At 43.2% G+C, this 14,298-nt stretch overlaps 2 protein-coding genes across 3 annotated transcripts in view; both read left to right on the top strand.

The window, feature by feature from the left end:
- Window positions 1-7,223, top strand: part of LOC115182047 (ras-related protein Rap-1b) — a 99,258-nt gene extending 92,035 nt beyond the window's left edge. The window contains exons 7-8 of the mRNA XM_029743688.1: window positions 4,039-4,154; window positions 4,705-7,223. Of these exons, the coding sequence (XP_029599548.1) occupies window positions 4,039-4,125 (87 nt within the window). The 3' untranslated portion in view covers window positions 4,126-4,154; window positions 4,705-7,223. The remainder of the gene's footprint in view (window positions 1-4,038; window positions 4,155-4,704) is intronic.
- Window positions 7,224-11,360: 4,137 nt separating this feature from the next.
- The window catches only part of LOC115182072 (nuclear pore complex protein Nup107-like), a 30,163-nt gene continuing 27,225 nt past the window's right edge, over window positions 11,361-14,298 (top strand). For both annotated transcript variants that reach the window (XM_029743722.1, XM_029743721.1), the window contains exons 1-4: window positions 11,361-11,460; window positions 13,427-13,524; window positions 13,759-13,851; window positions 14,170-14,282. In XM_029743722.1, the coding sequence (XP_029599582.1) occupies window positions 11,453-11,460; window positions 13,427-13,524; window positions 13,759-13,851; window positions 14,170-14,282 (312 nt within the window). In that variant the 5' untranslated portion in view covers window positions 11,361-11,452. The remainder of the gene's footprint in view (window positions 11,461-13,426; window positions 13,525-13,758; window positions 13,852-14,169; window positions 14,283-14,298) is intronic.

Raw genomic sequence — 14,298 nt, 5'->3', positions numbered from 1 at the left:
GTTTATACAATTTTAAAAACATTACAATACATTCACAGATTTCACCACACACTGTGTGCCTTCAGGCCCCTACTCCACCACTACCACATATCTACAGTACTAAATATGTGTATGTGTGTACAGTCGTGGCCAAAAGTTTTGAGAATGACACAAATATTAATTTCCACAAAGTCTGCTGCTTCAGTGTCTTTAGATATCTTTGTCAGATGTTACTATGGAATACTGAAGTATAATTACAAGCATTTCATAAGTGTCATTGGCTTTAGTTGATGCAGAGTCAATATTTGCAGTGTTGACCCTTCTCTTTCAAGACCTCTGCAATCCGCCCTGGCATGCTGTCAATTAACTTCTGTGCCACATCCTGACTGATGGCAGCCCATTCTTGCATAATCAATGCTTGGAGTTTGTCAGAATTTGTGGGTTTTTGTTTGTCCACCCGCCTCTTGAGGATTGACCACAAGTTCTCAATGGGATTAAGGTCTGGGGATTTTCCTGGCCATGGACCCAAAATATCAATGTTTTGTTCCCCGAGCCACTTAGTTATCACTTTTGCCTTATGGCAAGGTGCTCCATCATGCTGGAAAAGGCATTGTTCATCACCAAACTGTTCCTGGATGGTTGGGAGAAGTTGCTCTCGGAGGATGTGTTGGTACCATTCTTTATTCATGGCTGTGTTCTTAGGCAAAACTGTGAGTGAGCCCACTCCCTTGGCTGAGAAGCAACCCCACACATGAATGGTCTCAGGATGCTTCCTGTTGGAATGACACAGGACTGATGGTAGCGCTCACCTTGTCTTCTCCGGACAAGCTTTTTTTCCGGATGCCCCAAACAATCGGAAAGGAGATTCATCAGAGAAAATGACTTTTACCCCAGTCCAATCCCTGTACCTTTTGCAGAATATCAGTCTGTCAATATCAGTCTGTCCCTGATGTTTTTCCTGATGTTTTTCCTGGAGAGAAGAGGCTTCTTTGCTGCCCTTCTTGACACCAGGCCATTCTCCAAAAGTCTTTGCCTCACTGTGCGTGCAGATGCACTCACACCTGCCTGCTGCCATTCCTGAGGAAGCTCTGTACTGGTGGTGCCCCGATCCCGCAGCTGAATCAAATTTAGGAGACGGTCCTGGCGCTTGCTGGACTTTCTTGGGTGCCCTGAAGCCTTCTTCACAACAATTGAACCGCTCTCCCTGAAGTTGTTGATGATCCGATAAATGGTTGATTTAGGTGCATTCTTACTGGAAGCAATATCCTTGCCTGTGAAGCCCTTTTTGTGCAAAGCAATGATGACGGTGCGTGTTTCCTTGCAGGTAACCATGCTTGACCGAGGAAGAACAATGATTTCAAGCACCACCCTCCTTTTGAAGCTTCCAGTCTGTTATTCGAACTCAATCAGCATGACAGAGTGATCTCCAGCCTTGTCCTCATCAACACTCACACCTATGTTAACGAGAGAATCACTGACATGATGTCAGCTGGTCCTTTTGTGGCAGGGCTGAAATGCAGTGGAAATGTTTGTTTGGGATTCAGTTCATTTACAATGCAAAGAGGGACTTTCCAATTAATTGCAATTCATTTGATCACTCTTCATAACATTCTGGAGTATATGCAAATTGCCATCATACAAACTGAGGCAGCAGACTTTGTGAAAATTAATATTTGTTTCATTCTCAAAACTTTTGGCCACGACTGTATAGTGCATATATAGTTGGATGATGAAGAGATGCCGTTGGGCTTAGATAATGAAGAGATGGCATTGGGCTTCATGTCTCAGCATCAACAAAGGCCAAACTCTGTTTTGCTCTGAGTCAAGAGTCCACAAGCCCAGGCAGCACTTTCCTGCCCCAGGCCTTATTCATTTATTCACTCATTCACCACTGTGATAGGCTACAGTAGCTGTGAGGTCAGTCAGTGGGGTTTAATGTGGGTTGACCCCAGACCCGTTATACCACTATAAACCAGGTTTAATGTGGGTTGACTCCTGACCCCTGGGGAGTTACACTACTATTAACCAGTTATCCCATTAAGCTCCAGTCTCTAGCTGGTCTGAGCCATGCTCTTGGTTTAGGTGGTGATAGAGATTATCCATTCTAATAGAGATGACCCCATTCTAATGGCGATGACTCCATTCTAATGGCGATGACTCCATTCTAATGGCGATGACCCCATTCTAATGGCGACGACCCCATTCTAATAGAGAGGACTCCATTCTAATAGAGAGGACTCCATTCTAATAGAGAGGACTTCATTCTAATAGAGAGGACTTCATTCTAATAGAGAGGACTCCATTCTAATAGTGAGGTCTCCATTCTAATAGTGAGGTCTCCATTCTAATAGTGAGGTCTCCATTCTAATGGAGATGACTCACTTCTAATAGAGACTGTAGGTCTTTGGTTGATCCACAACCTGTGTCATTGACAACGAGCTGGCTCCATTAGAGAGATGTCATTGTCAACAGGAAATGGGCTTTATGGGTAATACCAGCCTAAGATATATCCTTGTCTCCTGGCATGATAGCTCTCTCTCTCTCTCTCTCTCTCTCTCTCTCTCTCTCTCTCTCTCTCTCTCTCTCTCTCTCTCTCACTCTCACTCTCACTCACTCACTCACTCACTCACTCACTCACTCACTCACTCACTCACTCACTCACTCACTCACTCACTCACACTCTCTCTCTCTCTCCCACCTGATTGATATTGGTTTAATCACTATAATTATGCAATTGGCTCGAGCTGTAACCATTGATTATGTCCAAGGGGTTTGTTTTATGTCCAAAGAGAGCAGATTCAGGACAGGAGGCTGTCGCTCCAAATGGATGTGATGTGATGTGTGACAGAGACAACTACAATTACCCCTAGTCATACAGCTTTGTATGTTACCCCTAGTCATACAGCTTTGTCTGTTACCCCTAGTCATACAGCTTTGCATGTTACCCCTAGTCATACAGCTTTGTATGTTACCCCTAGTCATACAGCTTTGTCTGTTACCCCTAGTCATACAGCTTTGAATGTTACCCCTAGTCATACAGCTTTGTATGTTACCCCTAGTCATACAGCTTTGTCTGTTACCCCTAGTCATACAGCTTTGCATGTTACCCCTAGTCATACAGCTTTGTATGTTACCCCTAGTCATACAGCTTTGTCTGTTACCCCTAGTCATACAGCTTTGTATGTTACCCCTAGTCATACAGCTTTGTATGTTACCCCTAGTCATACAGCTTTGTATGTTACCCCTAGTCATACAGCTTTGTCTGGTGAAATAAAATAATCAGACCATTCATTCATTCTGACCAGTTTGTGATACTATAAATACACTATTGTCAAAGATACTTCACATAGTCTAAAATACTTCATTCTTGTCTAAGATACTTCATTCTTAAAAATAAAGAAAAACCCTTGAATGAGTAGGTGTGTCCAAACTTTTGACTGGTACTGTACATACAATTGCCCTGAAGGAGTCATTATCTATCATTATCCATAAATAAACCCTTGGGTGAGTTCTCACAGATTGAGACGTGATTTGTCTATCTAGTAAATATTGTGGCCTAAGGTGTCATCTTGTCTGGTTGGGATGTGGGTGACATCACTCACGCTGTCCACTGAGATCTGGTCTGAGCCTTGGGCCTGACTAAAACGCTCTGACTGACTCTAAAACCATCTATCTGACAGTGTGTGAATCGATCTAGTCCAATGGCACGCTCTGCTATTTACATGTATTCTCTCATGGTCTTGCTTTTTGAAACCAAGACACCTGTGACTGTTTCTTAACACGATACCCATGGCTAGCCGCCGTTTCTTAACACGATACCCATGGCTAGCCGCCGTTTCTGAACACGATACCCATGGCTAGCCGCCGTTTCTTAACACGATACCCATGGCTAGCCGCCGTTTCTGAACACGATACCCATGGCTAGCCGCCATTTCTTAAGACGATACCCATGGCTAGCCACCGTTTCTTAACACGATACCCATGGCTAGCCGCCGTTTCTTAACACGATACCCATGTCTAACTTGTATCTAACTATTGTTGTGTGTCTCTGTGTTTCAGATCTTCTATGACCTGGTCAGGCAGATCAACAGGAAAACCCCAGTACCTGGGAAGACACGCAAAAAGTCCAACTGTCAGCTCCTCTAATACACAGCTGCTCTGTCGCACTGAGCCAGGTGAAAACCACTTGTAGGAGTCAGAATGCCGCTGCCTAATTGAAAAGACAGTTGTAGGCATTTGGCTGCGGCCTCCTTGTCTTAAACCTGAGGAATATCTTGAGCAAGAACTTCTCCCTCTCATATTAAGATACATCATATGGTGCAGTTAGAAGTGTCATTAATGTCTCTATACCTCTCTCTCTCTTCTCCTTTCTCTCCTCCTCTCTCTTCTCCTTTCTCTCTCTCTCTCTCTCTCTCTCTCTCTCTCTCTCTCTCTCTCTCTCTCTCTCTCTCTCTCTCTCTCTCTCTCTCTCTCTCTCTCTCTCTCTCTCTCTCTCTCTCTCTCTCTCTCTCTCTCTCTCTCTCTCTCTTCTCCTCCCTCTCTCTCTCTCCCGCTCTCTCCCACTCTCTTATCCTCTCTCCCTCTCTCTTATCCTCTTTCTCGTTCTCTCTCCTCCTCTCTGTCTCTCTCTCGCTCTCTTCTCTTTCTCTCTCCTCCTCTCTCTTTCTCTCTCTCTCCTTTCTCTCCTCTCTCTTTCTCCATCTACCCACCTTCTCTCTCTCTCAGGTCTGATTTGCTGCTGTCTCTCTCAGCAGTGCCAGCATTCCGACGTTACTAAAACCTAACATGGAATGGACTTTCCTGTGTGGTGAAGCCCCTTTAACAACAACAACAACAAACAAACCAACAAACAAACCGACCAACGGATTCAAAGCTACAATACATCAGTTTTTACACACAGATGAACCATTATCTCTCTCCAGTGTCACTAGAACAAGAGTTCTACTTAGAAATATATATATTCTAACTGTATGCAACTGAAATGGAAAAATTAAGTTCATAAAATAAAGTACATTTAATAAATAAAATAGGTAAATCAGTCAATATGAATCAAAATAAAAATCCCGATCCCTACACACAGTGTTATTGCTAACGGAGACAGTAGCCGTAGAAACGGATGTCTAACCAGAATGTGCACGTTGCCATGGTGAGTAGCTACAATGATGCGGTATTTATAAGCGCCTCTATATTAGCCAGAGAGAAAAAAGAGAGAGTCCCAAAGAGCACCTATATAGTCCGGTTCATACAGCTAACTTGCTCCTGTGGTTTATTTTCTAACTTTTTATTTGTACCTTTTGATTTTCCTTCGATCATTCAACATAATATTTCTGTCTTTTTATTGCTTTTAAAAAAGACTAGTTTGGTCTCTACTGAGAGATGCTATACTGCGACAGCTATTGATATGACTTTTATTTGAGGAGTAAACCTGTGGATACAACGGTGATTATTAGATGTGTAAAAAGAAAAAAAAAGTATCATGTTTTTTCAGTAACTATGATATTGTCTTTTAGCCTGATGATGTTGCCTTCAAATAGGTTTTTTTCTTTCTGGAGAATCCAACTATGATCCAATCATCTTTCTTTCTGGAGAATCCAACTATGATCCAATCATCCTTCTATGTCATGCCTGGGTTTCCTTGTGTGCGTCTGAAATGGCACCCAAGTGTACTACATTTGACCAGAGCACAATGGGTTTCCCTATTGGTTTCCCTATGGGCCCTGGTCAAAAGTAGTACACTATATAGGGAATTAGGGTGCCATTTTGGAGGCAGCCCTTGTGTTGTTTACAAAGATGTTTGTACAGTGGGGTTTTTCAATTGGGGTTGTGGTCAAAGAGGGACTTGACATTTTAACAAGCTACCCAACTTCTGAGACACCAATGGCCGACGTGACTGGGCGATCCTCATCATGGTTTTTTTTCTTTATCCTTCCAAGGCAGTCTCTCATTGGTTTGGTTTGTCCAGTTAGCCAATCCCCTCTCACAGAATCTGCGATCTACAACAGGAAGTATAGATTTTTTTTTTTAAATGAGGGTTTTTAATACGAAAAATAAATAAAGAACAACATGTCATTGGTGATGTTATTCTCCACACTTCTGTTGTAGAGCAGCGTTTCTCAAACTGGGTCCTGGGGACCCCAAAGGGGGCACCTTTTGGCACTGCACAGCTGATTCAAATAATCAAGCTTGATGATTACTCAAATAATCTGTGTAGTGCTAGGGCAAAAACCAGAACATGCACCCAGGGAGGGCCCCAGGACTGAGTTTGGGAAACGCTGCTGTAGATTCTCACTGTACTCCCTCTCCTTTTCTAAACCAGCCTCTCTCCCCTTCTCCCACAGCCCCTCTCCCCTATCTCCCCCTGTCCTCTAGTCTCTTTCCCCCATCTCACTCCTCTCCCCTAGCCCCTCTCCCCTAGCCCTGCCCCTCCCCTCTTCCCCAGCCCCTCCCCTGTCCCCTTGCTTGCTAATGCATCTGTTGTCAGCTGAGGATATGAAAACCAAATATTGGATCCTGTCAGTAAAGAAACTTGCCTGTTAGTGACTATTTCACCTGTGTAATACTTGGTTTGACCTGTTTCCTGTCAGTCTGTCGGATGATGATGATGGTGATGATGATGATAGTGATGAAGAGTAACCATGTGGGGTTATCTGTTCTATAGTGAATGTGGGGGGAAGGGGGACAAACTAATGTGTTTGAAGCAGCAGGGAATAAGACTGAAATACGATAAGAACCACAGCAATGTAGAGATGATGATGAGGATGATGATGAGGAGGAGGAACAGGCAGAACTTGGATGAGACGGAGTGTGCGTCCCCAATGGCACCCTATTCCCTACATAGTGCACTACTTTTGACCACAGCCCTATGGGCTTAGGTTGCCATTTGAGACGCGGGGAGGGGGGGTTAAAGTTGCACGTTTGTTGTGAGTTGCGTGACCTCTGTTGACCTCTTGTAAGAGAATGCCTTTGTTGCTTTGTGTTGCTGTGATGCTAACCAACAGCATCAGTCCTGGTGGATAGACCATGTGTACCATGTCCCCCTTACAGAGCCACAGTATTGGAAATGCAACGTCATCTGCCTATTATGGGATGGGAAAGGGGAGGGGTGGGGAGGGAAAAGAGGGGTGGCCAAATGTAAACTAAAAGCCTTAATTGAAGTGGTGTATTTTGTATAACCCAGCATCTGTAGTTCAATAAATTGGATTGCCATGCAAGGGCGTTGCCATGACGCCGGCCTGCCGCCGGAATGTTCTGTGTTGTTGTTGTTGTTTTAGCCATACAGATTGTTTTATCTCTGTGGTTTAGCCATACAGATTGTTTTATCTCTGTGGTTTAGCCATACAGATTGTTTTATCTCTGTGGTTTAACCATACAGATTGTTTTATCTCTGTGGTTTAACCATACAGATTGTTTTATCTCTGTGGTTTAGCCATACAGATTGTTTTATCTCTGTGGTTTAACCATACAGATTGTTTTATCTCTGTGGTTTAACCATACAGATTGTTTTATCTCTGTGGTTTAGCCATACAGATTGTTTTATCTCTGTGGTTTAGCCATACAGATTGTTTTATCTCTGTGGTTTAGCCATACAGATTGTTTTATCTCTGTGGTTTAACCATACAGATTGTTTTATCTCTGTGGTTTAGCCATACAGATTGTTTTATCTCTGTGGTTTAGCCATACAGATTGTTTTATCTCTGTGGTTTAGCCATACAGATTGTTTTATCTCTGTGGTTTAACCATACAGATTGTTTTATCTCTGTGGTTTAGCCATACAGATTGTTTTATCTCTGTGGTTTAGCCATACAGATTGTTTTATCTCTGTGGTTTAGCCATACAGATTGTTTTATCTCTGTGGTTTAGCCATACAGATTGTTTTATCTCTGTGGTTTAACCACCTCCCCATCTTGTGATGCACATGTCTCAAACTCATTCCACGGAGGGTAGAGTGTCTGTGGGTTTTCGCTCCTACTTGATTGACAAAAGAAGGTCACTGATTAGTTCGGAACTCTCACCTGGTTGTCTAGGTCTCAGTGAGGAACTCTCACCTGGTTGTCTAGGTCTCAGTGAGGAACTCTCACCTGGTTGTCTAGGTCTCAGTGAGGAACTCTCACCTGGTTGTCTAGGTCTCAGTGAGGAACTCTCACCTGGTTGTCTAGGTCTCAGTGAGGAACTCTCACCTGGTTGTCTAGGTCTCAGTGAGGAACTCTCACCTGGTTGTCTAGGTCTCAGTGAGGAACTCTCACCTGGTTGTCTAGGTCTCAGTGAGGAACTCTCACCTGGTTGTCTAGGTCTCAGTGAGGAACTCTCACCTGGTTGTCTAGGTCTCAGTGAGGAACTCTCACCTGGTTGTCTAGGTCTCGGTGAGGAACTCTCACCTGGTTGTCTAGGTCTCAGTGAGGAACTCTCACCTGGTTGTCTGGGTCATAATTGAAAGGAAACCCCAAACCAGCAGACATTAGGCCCTCCATGGAATGAGTTGGACACCCCTGCTGTAATAGTACTGCTTTCGTCTTTATTCCTCAGTAGCTTTGAGGTAGAGGAGGGTGAGATAGTCAGATACGCAGACATACACGAATAGAAGGAAGACGTGAAGGAAAGTTTCAGAAATGTTCCTACTCTGTAATGTAAGTCTTTCAGTAAGCAGTTGAAAGACAGCACAGTTAGCAGCACCACCAGTCACACTAGGTACCGTACTCCAGGAAGTCAGATGGCTTGTTGAATACAAGATTACAGCAGAGCAGCCCAGACCAGGGTTCATATAGAAGTCATCTATCACTCCATTGGCAGATATTCTGTTTCATGTACCTCTCTCTCTCCCTATCACTCTTCTTCCCTATCTCTCTCCCTCATTCTCTCGCCCACTCTCTTTCTCTCACTCTCTCTCTCCCTCCCTCTCTATTGCTCTCTCTCCCACTCTCTTTCTCTCATGCTCTCTCTCTCCCCCTATCACGATCTCTCTCCTTCACACTCTTTTTCTCTCTTTCTCTCTCTCCCCCTCTCCATCTCTCTCTCTCTCTCCATCTCTCTCTCCATATCTCTCTCTCTCCATATCTCTCTCTCTCTCTCTCCATATCTCTCTCTCTCTCCATATCTCTCTCTCTCTCCATATCTCTCTCTCTCTCTCTCCATATCTCTCTCCGTCAGGGGAAAAGTCATTATCAGACTGTGGCTAGAGCAGAGCTGCCTGCTGGACTGTTAGACTCCATACATTACATATCCTACATCTCTTTGTGTATAGAATCACAGAGCACATGATCTATTGAAAATATGCTTGCTGATCTCGACTCTGGAATAATTCAATTTCTTCTTTAATCCTGTGGATGACATGTTGATTTGAGGATCTGAGGCCCTCTGGTCCTGTCATCGCATTACTTCCTGTAGGGCTGCTATTCAGCGGGATGGGTCTTTAGGAATGTCTATGGAGACTGGGGGGGGCAGTGTAGAGATACACTAGTCATGTCTAGTGTAATCTCTATCTCTCTAGTGTACATACAATAAGCCAGTAGCAAATGAACTCATCAGCTGCTCTGGGCCTCTGCTGCAGAATCTACAGCTAAGCCTAGTGTAACTGATATGCCTGTCAGGGATAGGTGGTAGCAGCTGTCAGATCAGAGAAATGGAGTCATTCAGGCCAATGATTGGACTCCTTGGGGTTGGGAATAAAGTAAGTCGGGCTAAGGAAGCGTACTATAGTAAAAATGATGAGGAACTCGCTGGCCTGAAGTGACTTGCCCAGAGTGAGGTAACTCCATACAGTTTAGGTTCATAGCAGACTGTAACATGCAATGAGCAAATAACAGTCTGGTCCCTTAGGAGAGGGAGTGGTCTTTTATCAGATGAACACACACACATATATATATATTGCCTTTATCTAGACAAGTCAGTTAAGAACAAATTCTTATTTACAATAACAGCCTACATAAACACAATGTGTTATTGGGATAAATATTCTCCCTTGAGTCTGTTCCACGACACCTTTTTAATAAACAGTTTTTACAACTGTCCTTCCGTTGTTCCTCAACAGTTATTGAACTTCTTCTATACTGTCAGTATTGTCCTTTCTGTGCTGGAAACGCCATGGGTGTGTATTAAAATGGCACCCTGTTCCCTATATAGTGCACTACTTTTGACCAGAACACTATGGTCCCTGGCACCCTATTCCCTATATAGTGCACTACTTTTGACCAGGTTCCATAGGTTTCTGGTTAAAAATAGTTCACTATATAGGGAATAGGGTGCGTCCAGGCTCTGGTCAAAGTAGTTCACTATATATGGAATAGGGTGCCATTTGGGACTCAATCTATGGACTTCTCCAGCCTCTCGCAGGGTGTGACCACTCAGCCTGTCTGACGTTTGTCTCAGAAACACACAGCATCCTTGGAAAGCCTGAATGATATAAACACACAACACACAACGGTGCTATTCTGGGTCTCCAGGAAGCTGTGGACAGATAGACTTCCTGTTCTTCAACATGCAGGAAAATAACATGGACTTTGATGAAACATTGACATGGCCCTGCACTCTCCGTCTGAAATGGACTGCTACTGACCACATGAAAAAAAAATACAAAAAAAATTAAATACCTGGACTTTTGTTTTATGTTTTAAGACAAATTGTGTCAAAGTGAAACATTCTGCACTCATAGCTATATGTTATTAAATCATTTTACGTGCTACAAGTTCATGTTTAATACATTGCCATGATATCAAAGAAAGAATGCCTTGGTAAATGAGATCATTTAAAGAAGTGTAGGCCGAGAGAATAACCAGTTAATGAGGGAAAAAAGAGAAGAATACGGACATTTAACTGTTTCTGCCCGAGGGTGGCGCTGTAGGAATGGTCCGCTACTGAGCGCAGCATGACGACTCTTCCTTCACAGCCTGTGGAGTAGATGACGCGCTGCAGTCATAGAGAATAATAGAGACCTGTAATGGTCAAAACACTATTGTAGCATGTGTAGCTCTATTGAGGGCTTCCACCGTTGTAATGTAGTTAACTGGGTGAGACTTCTAACTTTATTGTCTGGTCCCTCCTGATAACTCTGTTGGAGTCATGTCTAACCGGGTCATCAGGAGGGATCAGACAATCGTGAATAAGAAATTTGACTACTTCAAATAGAAATGGCCTCAATGGCGCTTCCCGTGTGCTCACAGACGCTATAATGGCACATATATAAAAACATGGATTCTCTATCTATCTCTATGGTAGCAGCTTTTTGGTCATCAGTCCAAAGTAATCGAGTATAATCTCAAATATGATTTAATAACTAGTAAACACTGATTTGCCCATTTAAAATTACTTTATTTAGATTTTACGAATGATTTTGCGTCTCAAAATAATAGGAGATTGGCTCTATTTAATGGGGGTGTATTAAACAGTATTGGAGCTCGATTGTAATTCCTTGTCGAGCGGGAACCAAAAGTAGAAGCTAGGAAACAGGATTATCTTGCTGTGGAGTTAATATCCTGCTGTCATGGACTGGTAAAATGCTTTTTATGCTGATAGAAAAAGATGAATTACAGGGACGTATGTGACATTGTTACAGTGTTTAGTGATTGTACTACGCGGTCTGTAGAGTTGTAACGGCAGGTATAATAATATATAGCTAAGTTAGCTAGCTAACAAGTCGTTTGAACGTGTCTTGCAGCTGTCTAGCAAGTGGTTTGTTTGTACCACCAGCTAGTTAACTAATGGGTCTTTTTATAGTAATTCACGTTTGCTGGCGTTTTATTTCATTTGAAGTGTTCAGTAACTTGTGATTTGTTTAACGGAATATGTTGATTCTGGATCACAGCTAGCTAGCGTAATTTTAGCTCTGGTCTAGGGCGCTATGTGCGCCTTCAACGCCATGCATCTTCCCATTCATTTCCCCCATAGAGGATTTTCTTTTGACTGCCAGACACCCACTTATTTTTCAGTGCGCATATGACTTTCTTAATCCCCATGATGCGTATTAAAGTAGTGTAGTGTAGTGGAGGTAAAGTTATACGTAAAATCCTTTAATAAGGCTGATAGAATAGATCTGGGACCGGTTTCCCTAGAGCATCTTAAGACTAAGTTAGAATGAATCTAAGATACATGTTGACGTGTTTGCCAGTGGAGTTTTAGTTGTGCTATTTCACATCTAAGATGTTTGGTGCAGTATTTCTCAAGTTAAAAAAAAAAAAAAATTGCAATGTGTTGTCTTTTATGTGAACAAAGTCAGCTGCTAGACAGAGCACCACAGCTGTTCAGCCCGTGTTAGTGGGCTCAAAACCCAAACTTCATTTACCTGTTGTGACACACAAAGTCCAAACTCTGTTTTAGACGAGACTGACTTTATGACCAAAATGATCCTATTTACACTGTGTAGTCCATTTTGACACTAGAGTAAGCTAACTGTTTCTGATTCCTATCGATGCCACATGGGCTGTTTTCAAAGGGATTTGTTGCTTTATAAAAGCAGTCGCTCTTTAAGATGCTTTTGGAAAACCGGGCCCAGAATTTTTAGCTTAAAATGTTGATAAAATATTGTTTCTTAACATTTTAGGCGCAGCAATGTGCACTAGGTGCCTGTGCTACAGAAACACTGCTAACCAAACAGTGCTAGGTGCCTGTGCTACAGAAACACTGCTAACCAAACAGTGCTAGGTGCCTGTGCTACTGAAACACTGCTAACCAAACAGTGCTAGGTGCCTGTGCTACAGAAACACTGCTAACCAAACAGTGCTAGGTGCCTGTGCTACTGAAACACTGCTAACCAAACAGTGCTAGGTGCCTGTGCTACAGAAACACTGCTCACCAAACAGTGCTAGGTGCCTGTGCTACAGAAACACTGCTCACCAAACAGTGCTAGGTGCCTGTGCTACAGAAACACTGCTCACCAAACAGTGCTAGGTGCCTGCACACTCGAATTAAAGGGTAACTACACTCAAAATGTCTTCGATTTCTCCCAGACCTCAAGTTGTTTCCTGTTGTGATTTAAGCATTGTTATGGACTTAGAACATCCTTTAAAAAAAAAAAAAAAAGATCTATTGAAAACGTTGGAATTTGAGAGTGCAGAAAAAAATCTAAACCTGTGAATTTTCTTACTCAGTTGACAGCCTAATTTACATAATTCATCCCAATATGGGATTTATCATTTTAGATCATTCAGAGTATGTCACTTTTTCTCATAGAATTTTTCACACAGGGCGCCTTTCCTTTCATGGGGCAGACCGTTTCTCCAAGCACCACTACTGCCAGGGTTCACGTACCTAAGTAAAGGTATTACTAGAACGCTGGTGAACTTGTCTATGTAGGCGCAAGCTGTTTCTCCTAAATACAAATGACTTCTGAGCACTTTGTTTACCGTCAAACTATCTCTGGTCAATGAGCATGGGCCAGAAGCAGGCCACGTGTCTCTGTGTAGGGCTGAAGCAAAACCATGCTTTACAGTATCTGAACTAACATGGTTCCTCTGTGTAGGGACCAGAATGAGTTGCTGTCGCCTATTGTACGGGATGCTGAAGTGACCAGAGCAGCACGCCGAAAGAGTTCAGTTCAGAAGAAGGCTCAATTCAACTGTATCCTTATTGGGCTGTTGACATGGAAAACCTACCTACCTGTTGTCTTTGTGGATTGTGCTTTGTCTATGTTATACCATTATACCTGTATTACTGATGCTCATTGCTCACACACTGTTGTTCAGACTAATAGTTAGCTAACAGAAGTCTCATGGGGCTGTTATATGACTGCATAAGGTGTGTCTTTTAGTTACAGTAACTATCCAGTTATATTCCCTGACCGTTGTTGTCCAGTCCTTTCTCCTCGTGATGACAACCAAGGTAGTACCACCACACCTGCCCGGTCCCTGCTCTGCCACACACCTGGATCCCTCTTCAAACAGTCCTGTAAGTCTGTCCTCTTCATTACCAACACAGCCCTCTGGCTCTGCTAGGAGAGCATTGTTTGGCTAAAGCTAAAACCGCCGTCAACCACGATAAAGACATCTAGATCAAATAATGTCCAGTTTGTTACCCCAGACTCTCACCATCCACTCGTTGGTGTCTCTCAGAATGACTGGAGACAAGGTTATACTGTTGTAACAGATCGTACTCTAGTGGAGACAAGGCTATACTGTTGTAACAGATTGTACTCTAGTGGAGACAAGGCTATACTGTTGTAACAGATCGTACTCTAGTGGTTATTCCTACTTCCTCTCCCTACAGTCACCCCGAAGACTGCTGCTAGGAACCCAGATGTGTCAGCCATCTTGGCGACAGGGCGCAGGACTCCTCGTTTCATCCATACACCACGAGCTCCCCTGGGCAGTATGAGCATGGTGAGGAGATAGATAC

This window comes from Salmo trutta, unplaced genomic scaffold, assembly GCF_901001165.1.
Source record: "Salmo trutta unplaced genomic scaffold, fSalTru1.1, whole genome shotgun sequence".
NCBI classification, from domain to species: Eukaryota; Metazoa; Chordata; class Actinopteri; order Salmoniformes; family Salmonidae; genus Salmo; species Salmo trutta.
This window is presented reverse-complemented; position numbering and strand designations above follow the sequence as displayed.